Below are 16,865 nucleotides of genomic sequence, written 5' to 3' on the forward strand. Positions count from 1 at the left end.
AAAACGCACATCACTGGGCCCCGCCCCCAGAGTTTTTGAATCCCTAGGTCTGGAACCAGGCCTGAGAACTGGCTTTTCTAACAAGTCCCCATGTAATGCTAATGTGGCTACCCTGGAAAACACTTTAAGAACCTGTGCTGCACATATCAGATCCCATCAACTAACACTTCCCTCAGTTTGCAACCTCTGCAGCCAGGCCTCAGCTCTAGGAGGCCGTGGAGGGTGGTGGAAACAGCTCAGACACAAGAGGGCTTGGATCCCACCTCTAACATAATCTATCTGTGTGACTGCAGGCAAGTCACTTAACATCTCTGGGTCTCCGGTGCCTGATTTGTAAAATGGGAATTGTTACAAGAATGAAACAAGAGCACAGGCATGCAACAGACGAGTGGCCTATTAGTTTTCCCTTCTTTTCCTTTTACCTGGTTTAATTTTTAAATCTACTACAAATTTAGTTTCCAAAAGAGCACAGCCTCCCCGCAGGGCCACTGTATCACAACTCAGGAGGCACCGAGGACAACCACAGCAAGACATGTCTTCAAGGCTCAAGCACAGGAGGAAACACAACCCTTCCTTTTATTCAAACCTGCAGAGATGCTCTAGTGATCCTTGGAGTCCCAGACGAGCTAGCTCAGCTGTGGCTGAAGTGGAAAGCAGGCTGTAGCATTTACTCACAGAACAGGGTTGGGAAGAGGGGACACGGAGGGACAATGTAACAGGAGCCTCCCCCTGTGTCTAAGTCTTCAGTCCTTTCCCTTTCCCTTTTCCCTTTCCTTTCCTTTTCTTTTTGAGAAAGGCTCTTAGTTGCCCAGGCTGGACTGCAGTGGCGTGATCACAGCTCTCTGCAACCTTGAACCTCAACCTCCCTTGGCTCAGGTGATCCTCCCAGCTCAGTCTGTAGCTGGCATTATAGGTGCACACCACTATACCTGGTTGATTTTTTTATTTTTTGTAGAGACGGGGTTTTGCCATGTTGCCCAAGCTGGTCTCAAACTCCTGGGCCCAAGCGATCCACCCACCTCAGCCTCCTAAAGTGCTGAGATTACAGGCATGAGCCACCATGCCCAGCCAAGTCTTTTTATTTCTATCTGACATAACAGTTGTATCTTTTTTTTTTTTTTTTTTTTTTTTTTGAGATGGAGTCTCGCTCTGTCACCCAGGCTGGAGTGCAGTGGTGCGATCTTGGCTCACTGCAACCTCCGCCTCCTGGGTTCAAGCAATTCTCCTGCTTCAGCCTCCCAAGTAGTTGGGATTACAGGTGTCCACCACCATGCATAGCTAATTTTTGTATTTTTGGTAGAGATGGAGTTTTGCCATGTTGGCCAGGCTGGTCTTGAACTCTAGACCTCAGGTAATCCACCCGCCTCGGCTTCCCAAAGTGCTGGGATTACAGGTGTGAGCCACCGTGCCCAGCCAACGATTGTATCTTAAAATCACACTGACATTTTGATTTCAGCTCAAATGGATAATTTCTCCAAGAAAGGTCACAGAGAACTGACCTTATTTGCGCCTGTCTCAGCTCTGGGGCAAGGTTTTGGTTCTACACTACTCTGTTAAGTATGGTGAGGGCTTCATTACAATGGGGTGGGATGGTAATATGTGCACCTCATCCTCTGATCTTTCACGACAACGTACAAGCTTGCAATATTGTGCCAATGGCTTTAAGAGGAAACCTTTCCAGTGGATTAATGGCCTTGCGTCTGACATAGATGCTTTTGTCTCACTAACGACACTCTGACATCTACTGCTGGGCTGTCAAGCCTGATGGTATGACCTCTGGCAGCTCAGGAACTCTAGGGTAGAAGAAAGCCGCTTGCTAAGTGAGTGAGTGGCCGGAGTGCAGAGGCCACTGCCATGTTCTTCAAGCCATGCCTGCCATTACAGCACTTGCCATAAAGACTGTCATATCAGAAAAATACATAGAAAGCACTGTATTTGGCACAGATGGCTATAGATGACATTACCATCAACTCTACCACCAGTTTAAAGGCTCTGCTTTTAAAGTTCTTGGCGGGGGTGGGGTAAGGAGATCTCTCCAATCTCATTCATTCAACTCACTCTGCACTTACCAAGCATCTACTATATGCCAAGGCCCATTAGATAATAAGAATTAAGAGTCTGGGTGCAGTGGCTCATGCCTGTAATTCCAGGTGCTTTGGGAGGCTGAGGTGGGAGGATCACTTGAAGCCAGGAGTTCAAGACAATAGGAATTAAAAGGTGACTGAGGAATAGAAGTTTCAGGTCATGGGAGCATCCTACGGTCATTAAAAACCGTCTTTATGAGTGTAAACATGACAAAATACACATACTAAAAATACCAAGTAAAAAAACATACAAAAGTTCGCAGATGACTGATCAAAATCACATTTTCAAAAGTCCACTCAAAACTCACAGACAGAAATTCTGGTTGCCTGTGGCTGGTAGGACAGTGGGTTCTTTCCCTCCTTCTACTTGTCTGATTGGTGGGTTGCTGTCCTGATACTCTGTAATAAGTATGTACTAATTTTATAGTTTGAAAAAACCTCTCAGTTCCACTTTTAAAAATCGGCCAAACACAAAAGTGAGAAGTCAATTCTCATTATGGTGTTCATAAATAATTACTAATGATGAATGAATATATCATAATCCATAATCCAGTAGAAGCTGCTGAACACGCTGGCAAACGAGTGCACAACATATGTCTATCTGATGTACTAATGAAATCCCGATGTGCAGTTACACATTAGTATTCTCTTAATTAGTGCTAGAGACTTTAGCAAGTGTTTCTTCTGCATCCGAAACTACAAACCGCCAGGGCATCACACAGATAAACGGCCAACACTGACAATCATGCAGGCAGACCTCTTACCATCCAGTTCCCACTCACATGCAAAAATACCCTTTGCATCCCGCCAGCCCTGACATTAATGCTTCCAGCCTGACCTCTCTGAGCGAGCCAGATTCAGGTACTCAGGAACCTGCTGGAGCTTCTAGAACCTCTTAGCCAAGAGGCCCAATGCAGACCATTTCCTCCACCGGAGCTCACCTCTTCTAACCTCTATCCATCCCCGGAAACAGCCTGAGAATCATCTCAAACTCCTCCCTCAACACCTAAGTCTAATCGCCAATTACTTCTCCTTGTACTGCCAATGCTATAATGCTATTTCTTGGTGTGTGTGTGTGTGTGTGTGTGTGTATGTGTGTGTGTGTGTATGTGCGTGCAAGCCCCTGCCCTAGTCAGTTTCCTTTCCCTTCTGTTACAGCAGCACCTCCTCACTGGGCTCCCAGTCCCAGTCTCGGTCCTACTCCAATCCCTTCTCCCCATACAGCCAACGTGGCCTTTCTAATGGCCGGAGGCATATCCGGCCAGGCCTGCTGCCTCTTAAGAGTTTTCAAAGGTGTCACTACTGACTGCATGAAATTCTTTCTCTTTAAATGGGGCCCAAGGTCATCCACCTGTCCAAATTCTTGAACTTCCCTCACAGCATCATTCAACTGCTGCTAACCTCTCTGCACTTTTGTGCCTTGGTTCCTTGACTCATGGTCTTCTCATCCCCACAATGGGCCTTCCTTGTCCAAACCTCCTGCACGTCTCTGTTCCTGAAGGAACTGCACTGCAGTCCTTGCTACTCCTTGCCTTCCTCACTGGACTGCAAGCCACTTGGGGACAGAGACCATGTCATATTCATTTATATCCCCAAAGCTAAGCTCTGGGCCAGGTATACTGTGGACACTCATTTGTTGAAATAAAAAGCAGTAACATTAAAATGCTAATTACTACTAAAGATTAACGTACCTTGTAGACAGAGAGCAGCTAACTCCACAGCTGTTTCATAAGGGCATTTCAATCTTGAAAAAAAAATGAAATTAATTCGAAATAGGAACTTAAGTACTCACAACCATATAAAATGTCATTAAAATCATTTTTCAAGAGGTAGCGATATTTAGATTTGTATTCTTAGTTTATATTTTTGCTGTCTACGCTAAAGAATGCAACAAGCTGATTTGCACTACAAATTTCCCAAAGTCGATTCTCATCATAGGGCAAAATAACCCAACATAGATATAGCTTCTATCAATCATGTACAATTTTACTGAATTTGGCAAGAATGGAAAAGTTTGGAAAACAGAATGAAAAGTGTTCCCTTTGCCTTATTATATTTAAACATATTTTAAATTTATTTTATCTTGATATAGTATCTGCATCTTTTAAAGCTGCCTTCAAATCTTTCTTGAAACAAGGTCATAGCGTTAAAAATAAACACAGAGACACTATATCAATTACTGCCAGGATGGCTGGATACACTCAGCATTCTAAGTCTATCTAAGGCATAGCCATAGAGGAGTACTACTGCAGATTCAGTGATCTCATTCATACGTAATATTTCAAATTTGGTTAGAAAAATAATAGTGACATACATTGGTATAGCACTTCATAGTTTTCAAAGCCTTTTCATTTATATTATCCAATTTGGTCAACGCATCAAGTTTGTAAACCTTTAGGATGGGTGTTGCCAGTGAGCTCCCCTGAACCATCTCCCATTTTATAGATGAGGAACTCAGTGTTCAGGGCTCTTGCCCCAGGTCATCCAGCTGGAAGGGAGCAATATTGGGACTCGAACACCATTCTGCTTTGAAGTACAAAGCAGGCTAAACTGCATGTAAACTACAAAGTACTATACAAATGCAAGGTGTTGCCATTAATATTTTTCCAAACCGAGGACAATTTCTAGAGTTACACAGCCTTTAGTATGAGGAGCACAGTATGGAGAGAGAGAGGATTTAAAAAAAAGTACACACACTCATAATACACACACCAACCAAAGGTCTGTATTGCATGGCTGAATAAGGCAAATGTATACACTGTACAATCTACTTGTTCTATTGGTCTATGGAGTACATTTCACTGAGGTTTTTATAGCACGTATTCTATAGAGAGTTTGCAAATTCGGAAATTACATTTTAAATTTCCTTCAGATTATATTCAAAATCAGAACGTATTCTTGTCAATAGCAGGGGTTACTTTTTAGACTCAATATAGCCTTAGTTTTTCATGTAATAGAAAATATTCAATACAGATGCTGAAAAATGACACAGTTATAAAAGCTATGCCTGTTGAAACCTCCCATCTTTACGGTAAATTAATACTGCATGCGAAATCAACCACTTCAGTGCCAATGCTTCTCGTGCTCAGTGATCACTGTGTGTTGCCAGAGGCCTAGTATTTCAAAGCCATTTTTAAGAGGAGAAAAGGAAGTGAGATGAGATGTCTAAAACTTTCTATTGGAATCAGAACATAACCTCTTTCCATTTCTTATATGCAGATGGTGATGAATGACACTTTTTGACTGTCCAAATACTTGTAAGTGTATACATACTAATAACGTATCTTGCTTGCAAATACGACAAAAGCCATTATGAATGGGACAGTGATGTGATCAGGGAGAGAGTTATTCCCAAATACACATCACTTAAGATATTAAATGGTCTTGGAAATGCTTCAAGCCATATAGTAATCATTTAAAATAGGATGATAATGACAGTGATACAAGTATTAGACTCACTTTACAATGCCTGGTGCACTTTTTTTGAATTTTGAAAAGGGAACAAGGGTAAAAGAGTTAAAACAGTGAATTATTTTGAAATACACTATGATCTATCCTGGGTTAAGAGTCAGAACAAAAACATACTTACTTTCCAGAAAGAATGTCATGCCTGAGTTGTAAAACAAACAGGTACCTGACAAACATATACAAAAGTCAATAGAGGGTAACCCTTTCCCAGCCGCTGCCAATCCCCAGCTTCCCACTGCAAACCCCACCCCACACACGGCATGGAGTTTTGTATTGTAAAACAGGAGTCCAAATCAACTGAGAACTTTGGTGGAAGCATCTCCTCTTGGGTCTCCAGGAAGGCATCCCAGAACCTAGCTAGGAAGGTGAGTGCACGTGGGGAACTCGCAAGATACTTGTGGGATGGAACATGATACACGGCACAGTCCAATGACAGCCTCCACAACCCCCTCGGTGCTGGAGAAGAGAGCCGAACATGGCACATGGACATGCAACATGTCCAATAACCCAGGCAGGGTGGGGCCGCGGGGTCTGGCTCTCAGCCAGCTCCACCAGCCGATTCCAGATCTGCTGCCATGGATTGTAACAAAAAGTTTGCAGCTGATTCTAGTCAGAAACTGCTTGGGGATTCTTTTCCCCTGATGCAGTGTAACTGCAGACTCTTTTAAAACACAAAACAGGCGCGCGTGCGTGCACACACGCACAAAACAAGAAAAATCCCGGCACTGGACTGCAAATGGTTAGAGGGGTAACAAAAAATGAGAAAGAAGCCAGCAAATAACACGCATGAGGTTTACTCAGGTAAAAAATAAATGTCTTGGCTTAAATAAGAGGGGTATCTTTTGTTTGTTTGTTTTTTTACCAGGAGGATGTAGGCATCAGAACCACTCACAATGCTTTGTAAATACCAAACCTGCCTGTGCTCTGCTCCCTACCTATGGAAACAGAATCCTACACACAAGAGTGGCCTCCAGGAATCTGAGTTGTTCAAAAGCTTCCCGGGTGTTTCTGATTCACACAACCCGGGTTACAAACCAACAGCTTTGATGACAGCTAGAAACAGCATTCATAGAGGACTCTGAGGAGCAACACTAGAAGGACTGTTTGTCAGAAATCAAGATCAGGCATGGTGAAAGTTCTAGTACATTCCAGAATGTTCCTGCTTCCTGACAGGTGCTTGGCCACCACTGAACTTCACTTCTGAAGGTCAGGATACCAACTTGCATAGTCATCTCACAAGAGACACAGTATTAACATGGCCAGAACTCTTGATTCCTATAGGAAAACCTAACCATAGCAGCCCAGCAGAAGCCTGGGTAACAGGGCAAAACCCTGTCTCTATTTAAAAAATACAAAAAATTAGCCAGGCGTGGTGGCACACACCTGTGGTCCCAGCTACTAGGGAGGCTGAGGTGGGAGGATCACTTGAAACTGGGAGGTTGAGGCTGCAGTGAGCTATGATCCAGCCTGGGTGACAGAGTAAGACCTTGTCTCAAAAAAAAAAAAAAAAAAAAAAAGGCCCAGGGGAAATGGTGATAACCAGTCAGTCTTTAAGGTATTACTCAGGGGTCATCTCCCTAAGAACCATTCAGCAGCCTACATGTCACCACTATACTCTATCACACAAACAATGACAAGGAGGCTCTGGGGATATCAAAAGCAGGAAAAGACTTTGTAGAGAATTTCACTGATGGAAGAGAGGCTAGAGGGAAACTCCACATTTAAAATGTTACTCAAATTTTTTTTTCTTCTTCCCTGTTTCTGAAGTCTAAGACATAGACATGGGCAAACAAAACATGAAAGAAATTCAGGCCGGGCACGGTGGCTCACACCTGTAATCCCAGCACTTTGGAGGCCAAGGCGGGCAGATCAGTTGAAGTCAGGAGTCTGAGACCAGCCTGGCTAACATGGCGAAACCCTGTCTCTAATCAAATATACAACAATTAGCAGAGCGTGATGGTTTGCGCCTGTAATCCCAGCTACTCGGGTGGCTGAAGCAGGAGGATTGCTTGAACCCAGGAGGTAGATAGAGGCCACAGTGAGCCAAGATCATGCCACTGCACTTCAACCTATGCAACACAGCAAGATTTTGTCTCAAAAAAAAAAAAGAAAAGATAAAGAAATTCAGGGGAGCTAAAAGATAACATGAAGGGATTTTAACAACTTTGCTGCAATTACTATTTTTTTTTTAAAGAGGGTTCTTTGTATTATAACAATCAAGAGAATATTTTGCAATCCCTTAAAACATAAGATGGCGATTTAGGACTGAGTAATGCTTTTCCAGTATCTGCCTTCCTTTTTGTAGTTGAGATAAAAATAAAACGCCACAGAGCAACCAATCAATTTATCCAGGGTCCAAGAAAATAGAAGTGTGACAAGAAAATGTATCTTCTAATTTCTATTCACTCAGAAAAATGTCAAATTAAGCAAAGTTGTGGATTTTTAACGGAATACAGAAGCACCGGAAAAATACTAATAACTCTTGCTGAGAAATAGAAAGACGGCAGACAGAAGGAGAGGCAAACCCACAATTGAGAAGAGTCATAAATGACACGTAAGGCAAGCACTGCTGGGCGGGAGATTGTTCTGCATCGTGGCCTACCTTGTAAACTCCTCACGAAGGTTGTTTGGTTCTGAAGAATAGTATTTAACTCGAAAGTGCAAAGCATAAGCAGGTCCAACTAAACATTTGGAGATGGAAGGTTGAAGATGTTTTTCCCCCAGTTTTGAAGATCACAGGATGGACAAAAGGAAAAGCACGTTAAATCTATAACATTTAGCACGACATCAGGACAGCATAACTGGGCACACAACCCTGGTCAATTCTTTCCAATCGTCGTCAGGGAAACTGAGACAGATGGACTTTTGTGTTGACTAAGATAGTTTAGCTAGTAACCTCATTCCAGGAGAAAACCCTAGTGATCTAGATGGATTACCTAAAAGCTGACATTTTACCTTCACCCCGATGTCACAATACTCCAAACTGACAGCTAGTTTTTACAAAGTACAAAGTACAAAGGCTAAAGGAAAGTGATGCAAAGTGTTCTGTTATGTAAAAACACTTTAAAGTACTTTTAAGAGCATATGAATTTTTAAAAATTACCCAAGCATAAACAACATTAAAAAATGTGGTTACCACACCTGTACATTGAGAAAGCTGTAGCAGACTATCAAAGATCCCTCCTACTCTCTCATCCTCTGAGACTATGTTGTATTTCATTAGAAAGTAGATATAATAGGTATAAAGCTGAGTTTCTGAATAGCAGAGTAATCAGTGCTCACTGGCAGAGGCGTCTGATTTCAAATGAGAGCACATTCGGTTTTTTCAATATCCACTAAACACTTTTATTCAAATTTTAAACTCTCATCTTTGGCTAGCCTTAAGAAATTAAAAATCGTCCACTTAATACTGAATTGATTTTTAATATGCTTCCAAGTTCTAATGAAAACATAACACCTCAAAACACTGGCAAAGGAGTTTACTCTCAGAAAAAAAGAAATAAATGAGTGGGCTAAATTTTGCTTACTTACTTTTCATCTGCTTTTTTATGGGTTTGGCATGATCCAGCCAGTGCTGAAAGAAAGAAAAAACAGTCTCTTTAGGAATAGTTCATCAGCAAGGTTATTCAGCCCTCACAGTTACCCTCCTCTAAAAACCTTAGTAATTCTACCCATAAAAACCAGGGTTTGGATCACATCATGGGCTTTTAGGCTGCGAATCTGCAAACTGCTTGGGATGGTATAAAAAAATTCAATGTGTACGCATATATGTGCATTTTTCTGCGGAGGGGACTCCCTAGTTCCTGGAAGTTTTACAAAGTGGTGCCTGAAAGAATATAAAATCCCTTAACTAATTGATCAGCAGAGCCACCAACTGCCTTTTCCTTCTGAGTTTCTCAAGTTACAGCCAATCTTCTCCAAGCATTCCCGGTCTCCATCAATCTAGCAAAAAGTACAATCTAGGATACCAATAATCTCTCATCGTGCACTGGTCTTGAGGTTGTCATCCTAAACTCTTTGAAGTACAGAACTAAAATTCACAACCCCTTTATTCTTTCGCCAGGAAAATGAGCCACACTGCAAATGCAAAGGCAGGCAGGGATTTGCCTAAGATCATTTTGCTCTGGTCAATGAGGGCATTTTAAGTTCCTCTAGCTTTGACCAAAAGAACTGTTTCAGTCTTATCTAAAGAGATTACAAAACCATCTGCCTCATATAAAAGTTTCCCTATGAAGCCAAAGTCATTGACACTGCTGTTTTGAGGAGCCTCAGCCACTTAACTTCCACGGAGAACTGCCTTTAGGAGTATTCTACTGAGCGCCTCTGTGCAGACGTCAGCTCCTGGAGGCCAGGGACCGGGCACTTAATTGTGACTGTTTCCTGTGCCAGGCACAAGGTATGGCACCCAGAAGGCCCCTATTAGATTCTTGAGAAGTAAATATTAAATATAAATTATTTTTTAAAGTGAGGCAAGTAGGGACTGTTCCCATCACTTTATGTGGACCTAATGCATGCTGAAACTTCCCTGCTAGAAAGACAGCTGGGGTGATACAAGCAGAGTGGGCTTCTCACGAGTTACTCAGAGTCAGAGGCCATTCTGCTGACTGCCAATGGGCTTTCAGACACACTTGCGCCCTGTACAGTCTAATAATGAGGAGGGGCAGGACTCCACCTAGACAGTGTACTCCACACCTAACCAAAGAGGCCATTATGACTGTGTGGGAGGAGGGGGATAAGGAAACACAAAAGCGAATAACAGATGATTTATAACACAATAAACTGGGGGCAGTGCAATGGGAGAACGTGGGTTGGGGGGCTTTTGTCATCTCCACTCCTGGCTAGGTAGCCATGTAATGTCACCGCAGCAGGATGCGTATCTCAGACACACATGTGCAGGATGCTTTATCTCATTGTTAGTAGCTTTGAATTGGAAATGACCTAAACGTCCATCAACAGAGATGGATTAGAAAATGGCTCATCCATATAATGAAATACTATTTAAAACTGATGCAGGCCTGTATTTATTGATGTGGCAAGAGATCCACAGCACAATGTTACATGAGAAAAAAAAATCAGGTGGAATCTCATTTGTATAAAATTATTATTTTCTATCTAGATATGTCCAGAAGGAATTGTAGAGGTTATTTTTGGATGGTGGGGCTGTGAATGCCATTTACTTTCTTTTTACCTTGCGGCATAATTGTTTATTTTAATGAGAATATTATTTTTAGGGGTTGGGCTGCATTGTCACGTCCATATTCATTTGTTGTTTTATGAGTTCACCTCATTAGAATTAGATGCTGCTAATGCCCTCCAACAAGCTGAAAACCCCCAACTTTGGCCCCTGGAGGGGGCTGATACAGACTTGATTTAAGCCTAATATTTACTTTCCTACCAAGTAACATGATAATGGCTATGACTAAACCTGTTCTTCTCACTTTCAAAAGAATTCACCACTCATCCCCTAGTCTAATTAGCCCATATGAGGCTTATCGCTTAAAGAAGCTTGTTCCATTTCTTTCCTTTCTTAAGTCTCCTCGCCACTATTTTGAGTAGAACAAGTTGAGGCCTCCCTTTCCTCTTCCTCTACTGTCAAAGTCTCATCTTCAGCCAAGTCCAACTTGTGCAGTCTCCCCAGCTGTGCTTTTCCATCCTGGCTGTGTATTAGTATTAGCATCACTTGAGGAACTTTGAAAAAGTCAAAACTCAGGTCCTACCCAAGACTCGTTAAACAGAATCTCAGAGCATCAGTTTTCATAAATGCTTCCAGTGTGCCCGTTAAATATTTAGTACTGACGTTTTCCACATCCTCTCCTACCCAGGAAGAGGTTCTGATGATCTTGGAGATCTTGAAACATCCACAGCTCCTTCTCGAAACTGCTGTTTGGGCTGAGCAAAATCTCAAGCAATTTCAGGTTTTACAGGCTAGTCCAAGAGGTGAAACGGCCAAACACCTGCGGCTGGTGTGCATTCACAGGTAGACCACAGCCAGATGCTGGCACGGGGCAGCTGACTGCTTTGCCCTCTGGCCACACTGCAAAAGGCACCCCCTCAGCCATTGCAGGCTGGGCTCCATCCTTTCTGCTCAGCCACAGAGTCCTGCCCAAAGCAGGACCTGCCAGGATAGACGCCTATGAAAAGTCTGGGGCTGGTGAAGCTGAGAATGGAATCAGAAACGGCTTCCTCATTTTAAAAGCTCCTTGACCCCTTGATGATGGGATCAGGTTTTGCTTGCCTGCATCAGAGGCAATAAGAAACCCAGTCACAATCCTAAAATGAAAGATGACAAAACCTATCTTGTATCCAACCAGTTCAAAATGATCTGACTTTCTTCTTAGCTGCAGGGGCCTTTGAGACTCTGATCACTCGTATTTTATCCCACAAGACCGCCTTGTGACTTGAACACTGGGGCAATGAAAGCCCAACGTGGCATTTAGTAAACTGTATCCTACGCTCGGCTTTGAGGACAGTATTCAGCAGCAGCGGGACCTGTCTCAGATGTTCACCTGTGGCCTGGCTAAATATAGCCATGCTGCCTGTGGGTAAACGCCAAGGCAAATGGCTCCAGCCCTCTTAGCAGACCATTAAACCAGTCACTGAAGACAGACAGGTGCATTTCTGAGTTCAAATAGCAGGACATTTTACTCAAATACTCTAACGGGTGTTAGAAAGGTGGTTTCTAATCTGAATTTCTTATCCAAGTCCATCTGGCAAAATCCTTTCCAGAAATCAAGATGTGCGAGATGATCTTGGCAAGGCCCATCTGTTCCAATAGTACCTCAATTCTGGAAATATGACACCCATAAGGCTGGTTGTAGAATGTAATCATCTCAAATCTACATGGGAGCAGTGGAACTACAAGGCCTCAGAGCAGCTCAGGAGTTGAACAGCATCTAACAACTCTCTGCCGGAACATCTCCTGAGCCTTCACCATTAAGTCTGAGTGATGAAACTCATAATAGGATTTCTAGTACCTGCAAATTTTCTTGGCTTATAAAGAGCACCTAAGTCAGGCACGGTGGCTCACACCTGTAATCTCAACAATTTGAGAGGTTGAGGCAGAAGGATCGTTTGAGCCCAGGAGTTCAAGATCAGCCTGGGCAACAGAGCAAGACCTCATCTCTACAAATTTTTCTTTCTTTTTAAAATAGCTAGGCATGGTGGCATACGTCTGTAGTCCCAGCTACTGAGGAGGCTGAGGTGGGAGAATCGCTTGAGCCCAGGAGATCAAAGCTGCAATAAGCTATGATCACACTACTGCACTCCAGCCTGGGTGACGACAAGACCTTATGTATATTAAAAATAGGCCAGGTGTGATGGTGCACGTCTGTAATCCCAGTACTTTGGGAGGCCAAGGCAGGTGGATCACCTGAGGTCAAGAGTTCAAGGCTAGCCTGGACAACATGGCAAAATCCCATCTCTGTTAAAAACACAAAAATTAGCTGGGCATGGTGGCGCATACCCATAGGAGAGTCCCTTGAACCAGGGAGGCAGAGGTTGCAGTGAGCCGAGCTGCACTCCAGCCTGAGTGATAGAGTAAGACCCTGTCTCAAATAAATAAATAAATATATAAATTTATATATATATATAGTTTGTGTTTAAACTAGAGCTGGAAGGAATCTGAAGAGATAATCAAATTGTACCCAAAGGATGAAAAGAGGAACAAGGGGATAAATGCCTTTGGAGTTTACTGTATCACATCCATCCTCTGACTAAGGTTGGGGTGTGGGAGGTGCAGCCCTGAAAAGAAGCAGAGCTGGAATTCAAACTCACAGCCCTGTCAGTGTCAGCATCCCAGTACTCCAGGTTTCCACACCACAGACTAGCTTAAAGTGCCTTCTCTGCCTATGGGGGGATCTTTCCTGCTCCCCATGATGACAAAGCCCTATAAACTCACTTAACACCAGCTACCTGCTGGTGTGAGATGATTTCCTTGGAATCATCTAAATCAGCGGTGGAGACCCCTTTAGCAGCTTCCCATTCAGCACCAGTATTTGCACATGGGCAGGAAAACACTCGGCCTGCCTCCCAGCATTCAGACACAGGCTGCAGAGAGGTCTGTGGCATTTTCTTTTTTTTTTTTTTCTTTTCGAGACAGAGTCATGCTCTGTCATCCAGGCTGGAGTGCAGTGGCATGATCTCAGCTCACTGCAACCTCTGCCTCCTGGGTTCAAGTGATTCTCCTGCCTCAGCCTCCCATGTAGCTGGGGTTATAGGCATGTGCCACCACGCCTGGCTAATTTTTATATTTTTAATAGAGACAGGATTTTGCCATGTTGGCCAGTCTGGTCTTGAACTCCTGACCTCAGGTGATCCACCTGCCTCGGCCTCCCAAAATGCTGGGATTACAGATATGAGCCACCACACCAGGCCCTGTCTGTGGCATTTCTTGAGCCTAGTTTACATTTCTTTGGACCACCATGCAAGGAGGCAGAAGACCAGGGTTCAAGTCGCAGCTCTGCCACTCACCTGATGTGTGGCCACAAGCAAGCCCACCAGCCCCCGGCCAGCCCACCTCACAGCCCGGGTACCCGAGCCTCAGCTTCAGCCCCTGTGAACAGAACTATCCCCTAAGCACTGTCTATGGAAACTGCACTGAACCAAATGGGTGGAAGGAAGGGGTTTTGTCTGATTTCCTGCAGTTGTAACACAGATTCTACTCTTAGCATTTATGCTCTCCTATGTCCCCTCCAGGTATACCTAGTAGTCACTCTTTTCTTCTTATAATTACATCTGAGATGGCAAGAGCACCCAATAGTGTCCACACAAGTGGCAAATGTGACGACATTCAGAACAACCATTAAAGCAAAGCCAAAGGAGCCGCACGAGTCCCTTTAGCGGCCACTGAACCCTCCCAGCAGGCGCCATATCTATGTTCCAGCCTCACTATGCAGCCCTGCACCTCTCATTGCCAGATTCTATGCTAAAAAGGCCAGATGATTTTGAGACAAAGGTCAAAATCATCCCTTTTGGATTCCTTACTGCAAAATGTACCATCAGAAAAAGCTCCCTTTTCATGTTGAAAAGCGGCTTAGGGAAGGACTTAATGGTGGCCACATCTACCCTCCAGGACACCCGCTCCCAAGAGAAGAAGGGAGGCTCCTGCTTGGTGGGGCTGTTATTACCACTGCCCAAAATCCCTGCCCCTCCTCTGCCTGGCAAAGTCCTCTCATTCTCTGTGGCCCACATCTGTTCACCCTTCCTCTTGGATATCTTGTTCATTTTATCAATAATATGTAGACAATCCCTCCTCCAGACACAGAGGAACCTTTACACTGGTCCTTTAGAGGACTGAATACACTGTAGTTCAGGGGATCACTTGTCTGTGTCTCCCAACAGAATGTGGCAGGCAGGGACAATATCCAGCTCATTTGTGCAACCATAGAGCTCAGCACTGAGTGAGCTCCAAGTAAAAGTTGGCTGAAATGGTATTGACTGAACCTTCCCTTTCTTGCTTCTATATACATATGTATGCATGAACCAAGTACATATCAGAGTCATACAGCCAAGTGGAAAGTACTGGACTTTGGAATGAGACCAAGTTCTGAATCCTGGCTTTAACCTTTACAACATTCTTAGGAACACTAGTGTCTCTGAGCCTCAGCTTCATCATCTGTAAAATGGTTCTGTTTTATGGCCTACTTTATAGACCAGTGGATGAATGTTAAACAAGAGTTACACAAAGACTGCAGTTCAGTGCCGGGCTCAGGGCGAGAACTGGGTAAACAGCACTTATCGTGATCGGGCAGTGGGAAAGTGAGACTGTGCAGGCCTGAGCCCTTGGCTCTCAGAAGCAAGCTTTGATACGTAAACACAGACTCCCAGCCCCTGCTTTGAGCTGTACCAAAGTGAAATCTGCAGAGTGGGTTCCTGGATGGCCTCCTGTTTTGACATGGAAAAGGGAAACAGGAGGTCCTAGTCCCAACTGCTAAAAATAGGTGATATCAATAGGCTTTGACAGTTGCTTCAGGGCTGGGCAGGGCACTATGGAAACCAGGCCTGGCTCTTTTCAGGGAGCTGGGGATATAAGCTGGGTATGCAGAGAGCCATGCCAAGAGCCCTGCAGCTGCCAACCCTCTGATCTGCATGTCAGGGGCTGGGTGGGAACACCAGTGCTTGAAGGAGGCTCAATCATGGAGCAATAAAGTCAATAGCCAAGTGAACCATTCCCTTCCGGGTCCATCTATTACCCTACTGTCCGCAGAAACACCTCCTATGACATCCAATCACCTCCCAGGTCCTGTGAAAATCAATGACCCCAAAAGCCATCTCAGCAGGCTCTCCCCAAAGCCTCTTGTTTAAATTGGCCACGGCTTCTCCCACAGGCAATGCGAGCCTTACGGGTTCCGATCAGCTAACGGTACCTTTTTAGCAGGCTCACGCCGGGGGCAGTGACGACTTCTGGTCCCCCTCACACTGTCCAGCTACAAAGAGGAGACCCATACCCATGTCCCGGTTACAAAAATTTTCCTCCTCCATTAATTCTCTGAGCTCCTCAAATTCCCCATGAAATAGATGTTATTACGCTACCTCCACTTTACAGCTAGGAAACTGAGGCTCAAGAGTACAGTGTACTAGAAAGAGCACATAGACTTGAAATGGCAAAACTTGAGTTTGAGTCCAAGCTGTGCTATTCACTAAGTGACTTGCCAAGGTCTAAGGGCTTTGGTTTCATCATTTAGAAGATGGTAAAAGAAAGATCTAGAAAGATTTGACAAATGCCTCTCATCAGGTTCCTTCTGGGGCTAAAAAAGGTTCTAGATTATGTGCCTTGTCCCCAAGAATCACCAAGTTAAGAGGAGGAGGTCCTAAGTCTTAGGATCTAATTTTAAAGTTTTATATATATATATATATATATATCATCTATATATACATATATACACACACAAATAATATATGTGTGTGTATATATACATATATACACACACACATATATATACACACACATACACACTTAACAAACCCAAGGCCAAACAGTCAAATGGCCACAGAAGGCAAATTAAGATTTGCATAGAAGAAAAAACACTTTGGGAGTTCAGGATACGCTTCCTGAAGGGTGAGGGGGGGTCATCTGAGATGGTCTTGAAGGATGGCTTTAGTTTAAACAGGTGAGACACAGCAGAAGGAGAACAGCACAAGCAAAGGCATAGAGGTAAGGGCAGGCATCATTAGACCCAGCCTGTAAGGAGTCCAGCTCAGAAAGCAATGACGGGAATGACTAGAGGGTCCTGGGAGCTGCTGCTGCCACACAGCTCTTGCATTCTCAGAGCTGGAGGCAGATGAGGACTCCCGCCCTCCCACCTGCTTTTGCCT

The 16,865-nt window shown here is 43.9% G+C and overlaps 1 protein-coding gene across 3 annotated transcripts in view; it reads right to left on the minus strand.

The window, feature by feature from the left end:
• EPB41L4B (erythrocyte membrane protein band 4.1 like 4B) overlaps positions 1-16,865 on the minus strand; it is a 152,833-nt gene that overhangs the window by 90,426 nt on the left and 45,542 nt on the right. For all 3 annotated transcript variants that reach the window (XM_007968475.3, XM_007968474.3, XM_007968476.3), the window contains exons 3-6: positions 9,084-9,126; positions 8,155-8,233; positions 5,674-5,718; positions 3,776-3,828 (exon numbers count right to left, since the gene is read on the minus strand). In XM_007968475.3, coding sequence (XP_007966666.3) covers positions 3,776-3,828; positions 5,674-5,718; positions 8,155-8,233; positions 9,084-9,126 — 220 coding nt within the window. The remainder of the gene's footprint in view (positions 1-3,775; positions 3,829-5,673; positions 5,719-8,154; positions 8,234-9,083; positions 9,127-16,865) is intronic.

Source organism: Chlorocebus sabaeus, chromosome 12, assembly GCF_047675955.1.
Source record: "Chlorocebus sabaeus isolate Y175 chromosome 12, mChlSab1.0.hap1, whole genome shotgun sequence".
NCBI classification, from domain to species: domain Eukaryota; kingdom Metazoa; phylum Chordata; class Mammalia; order Primates; family Cercopithecidae; genus Chlorocebus; species Chlorocebus sabaeus.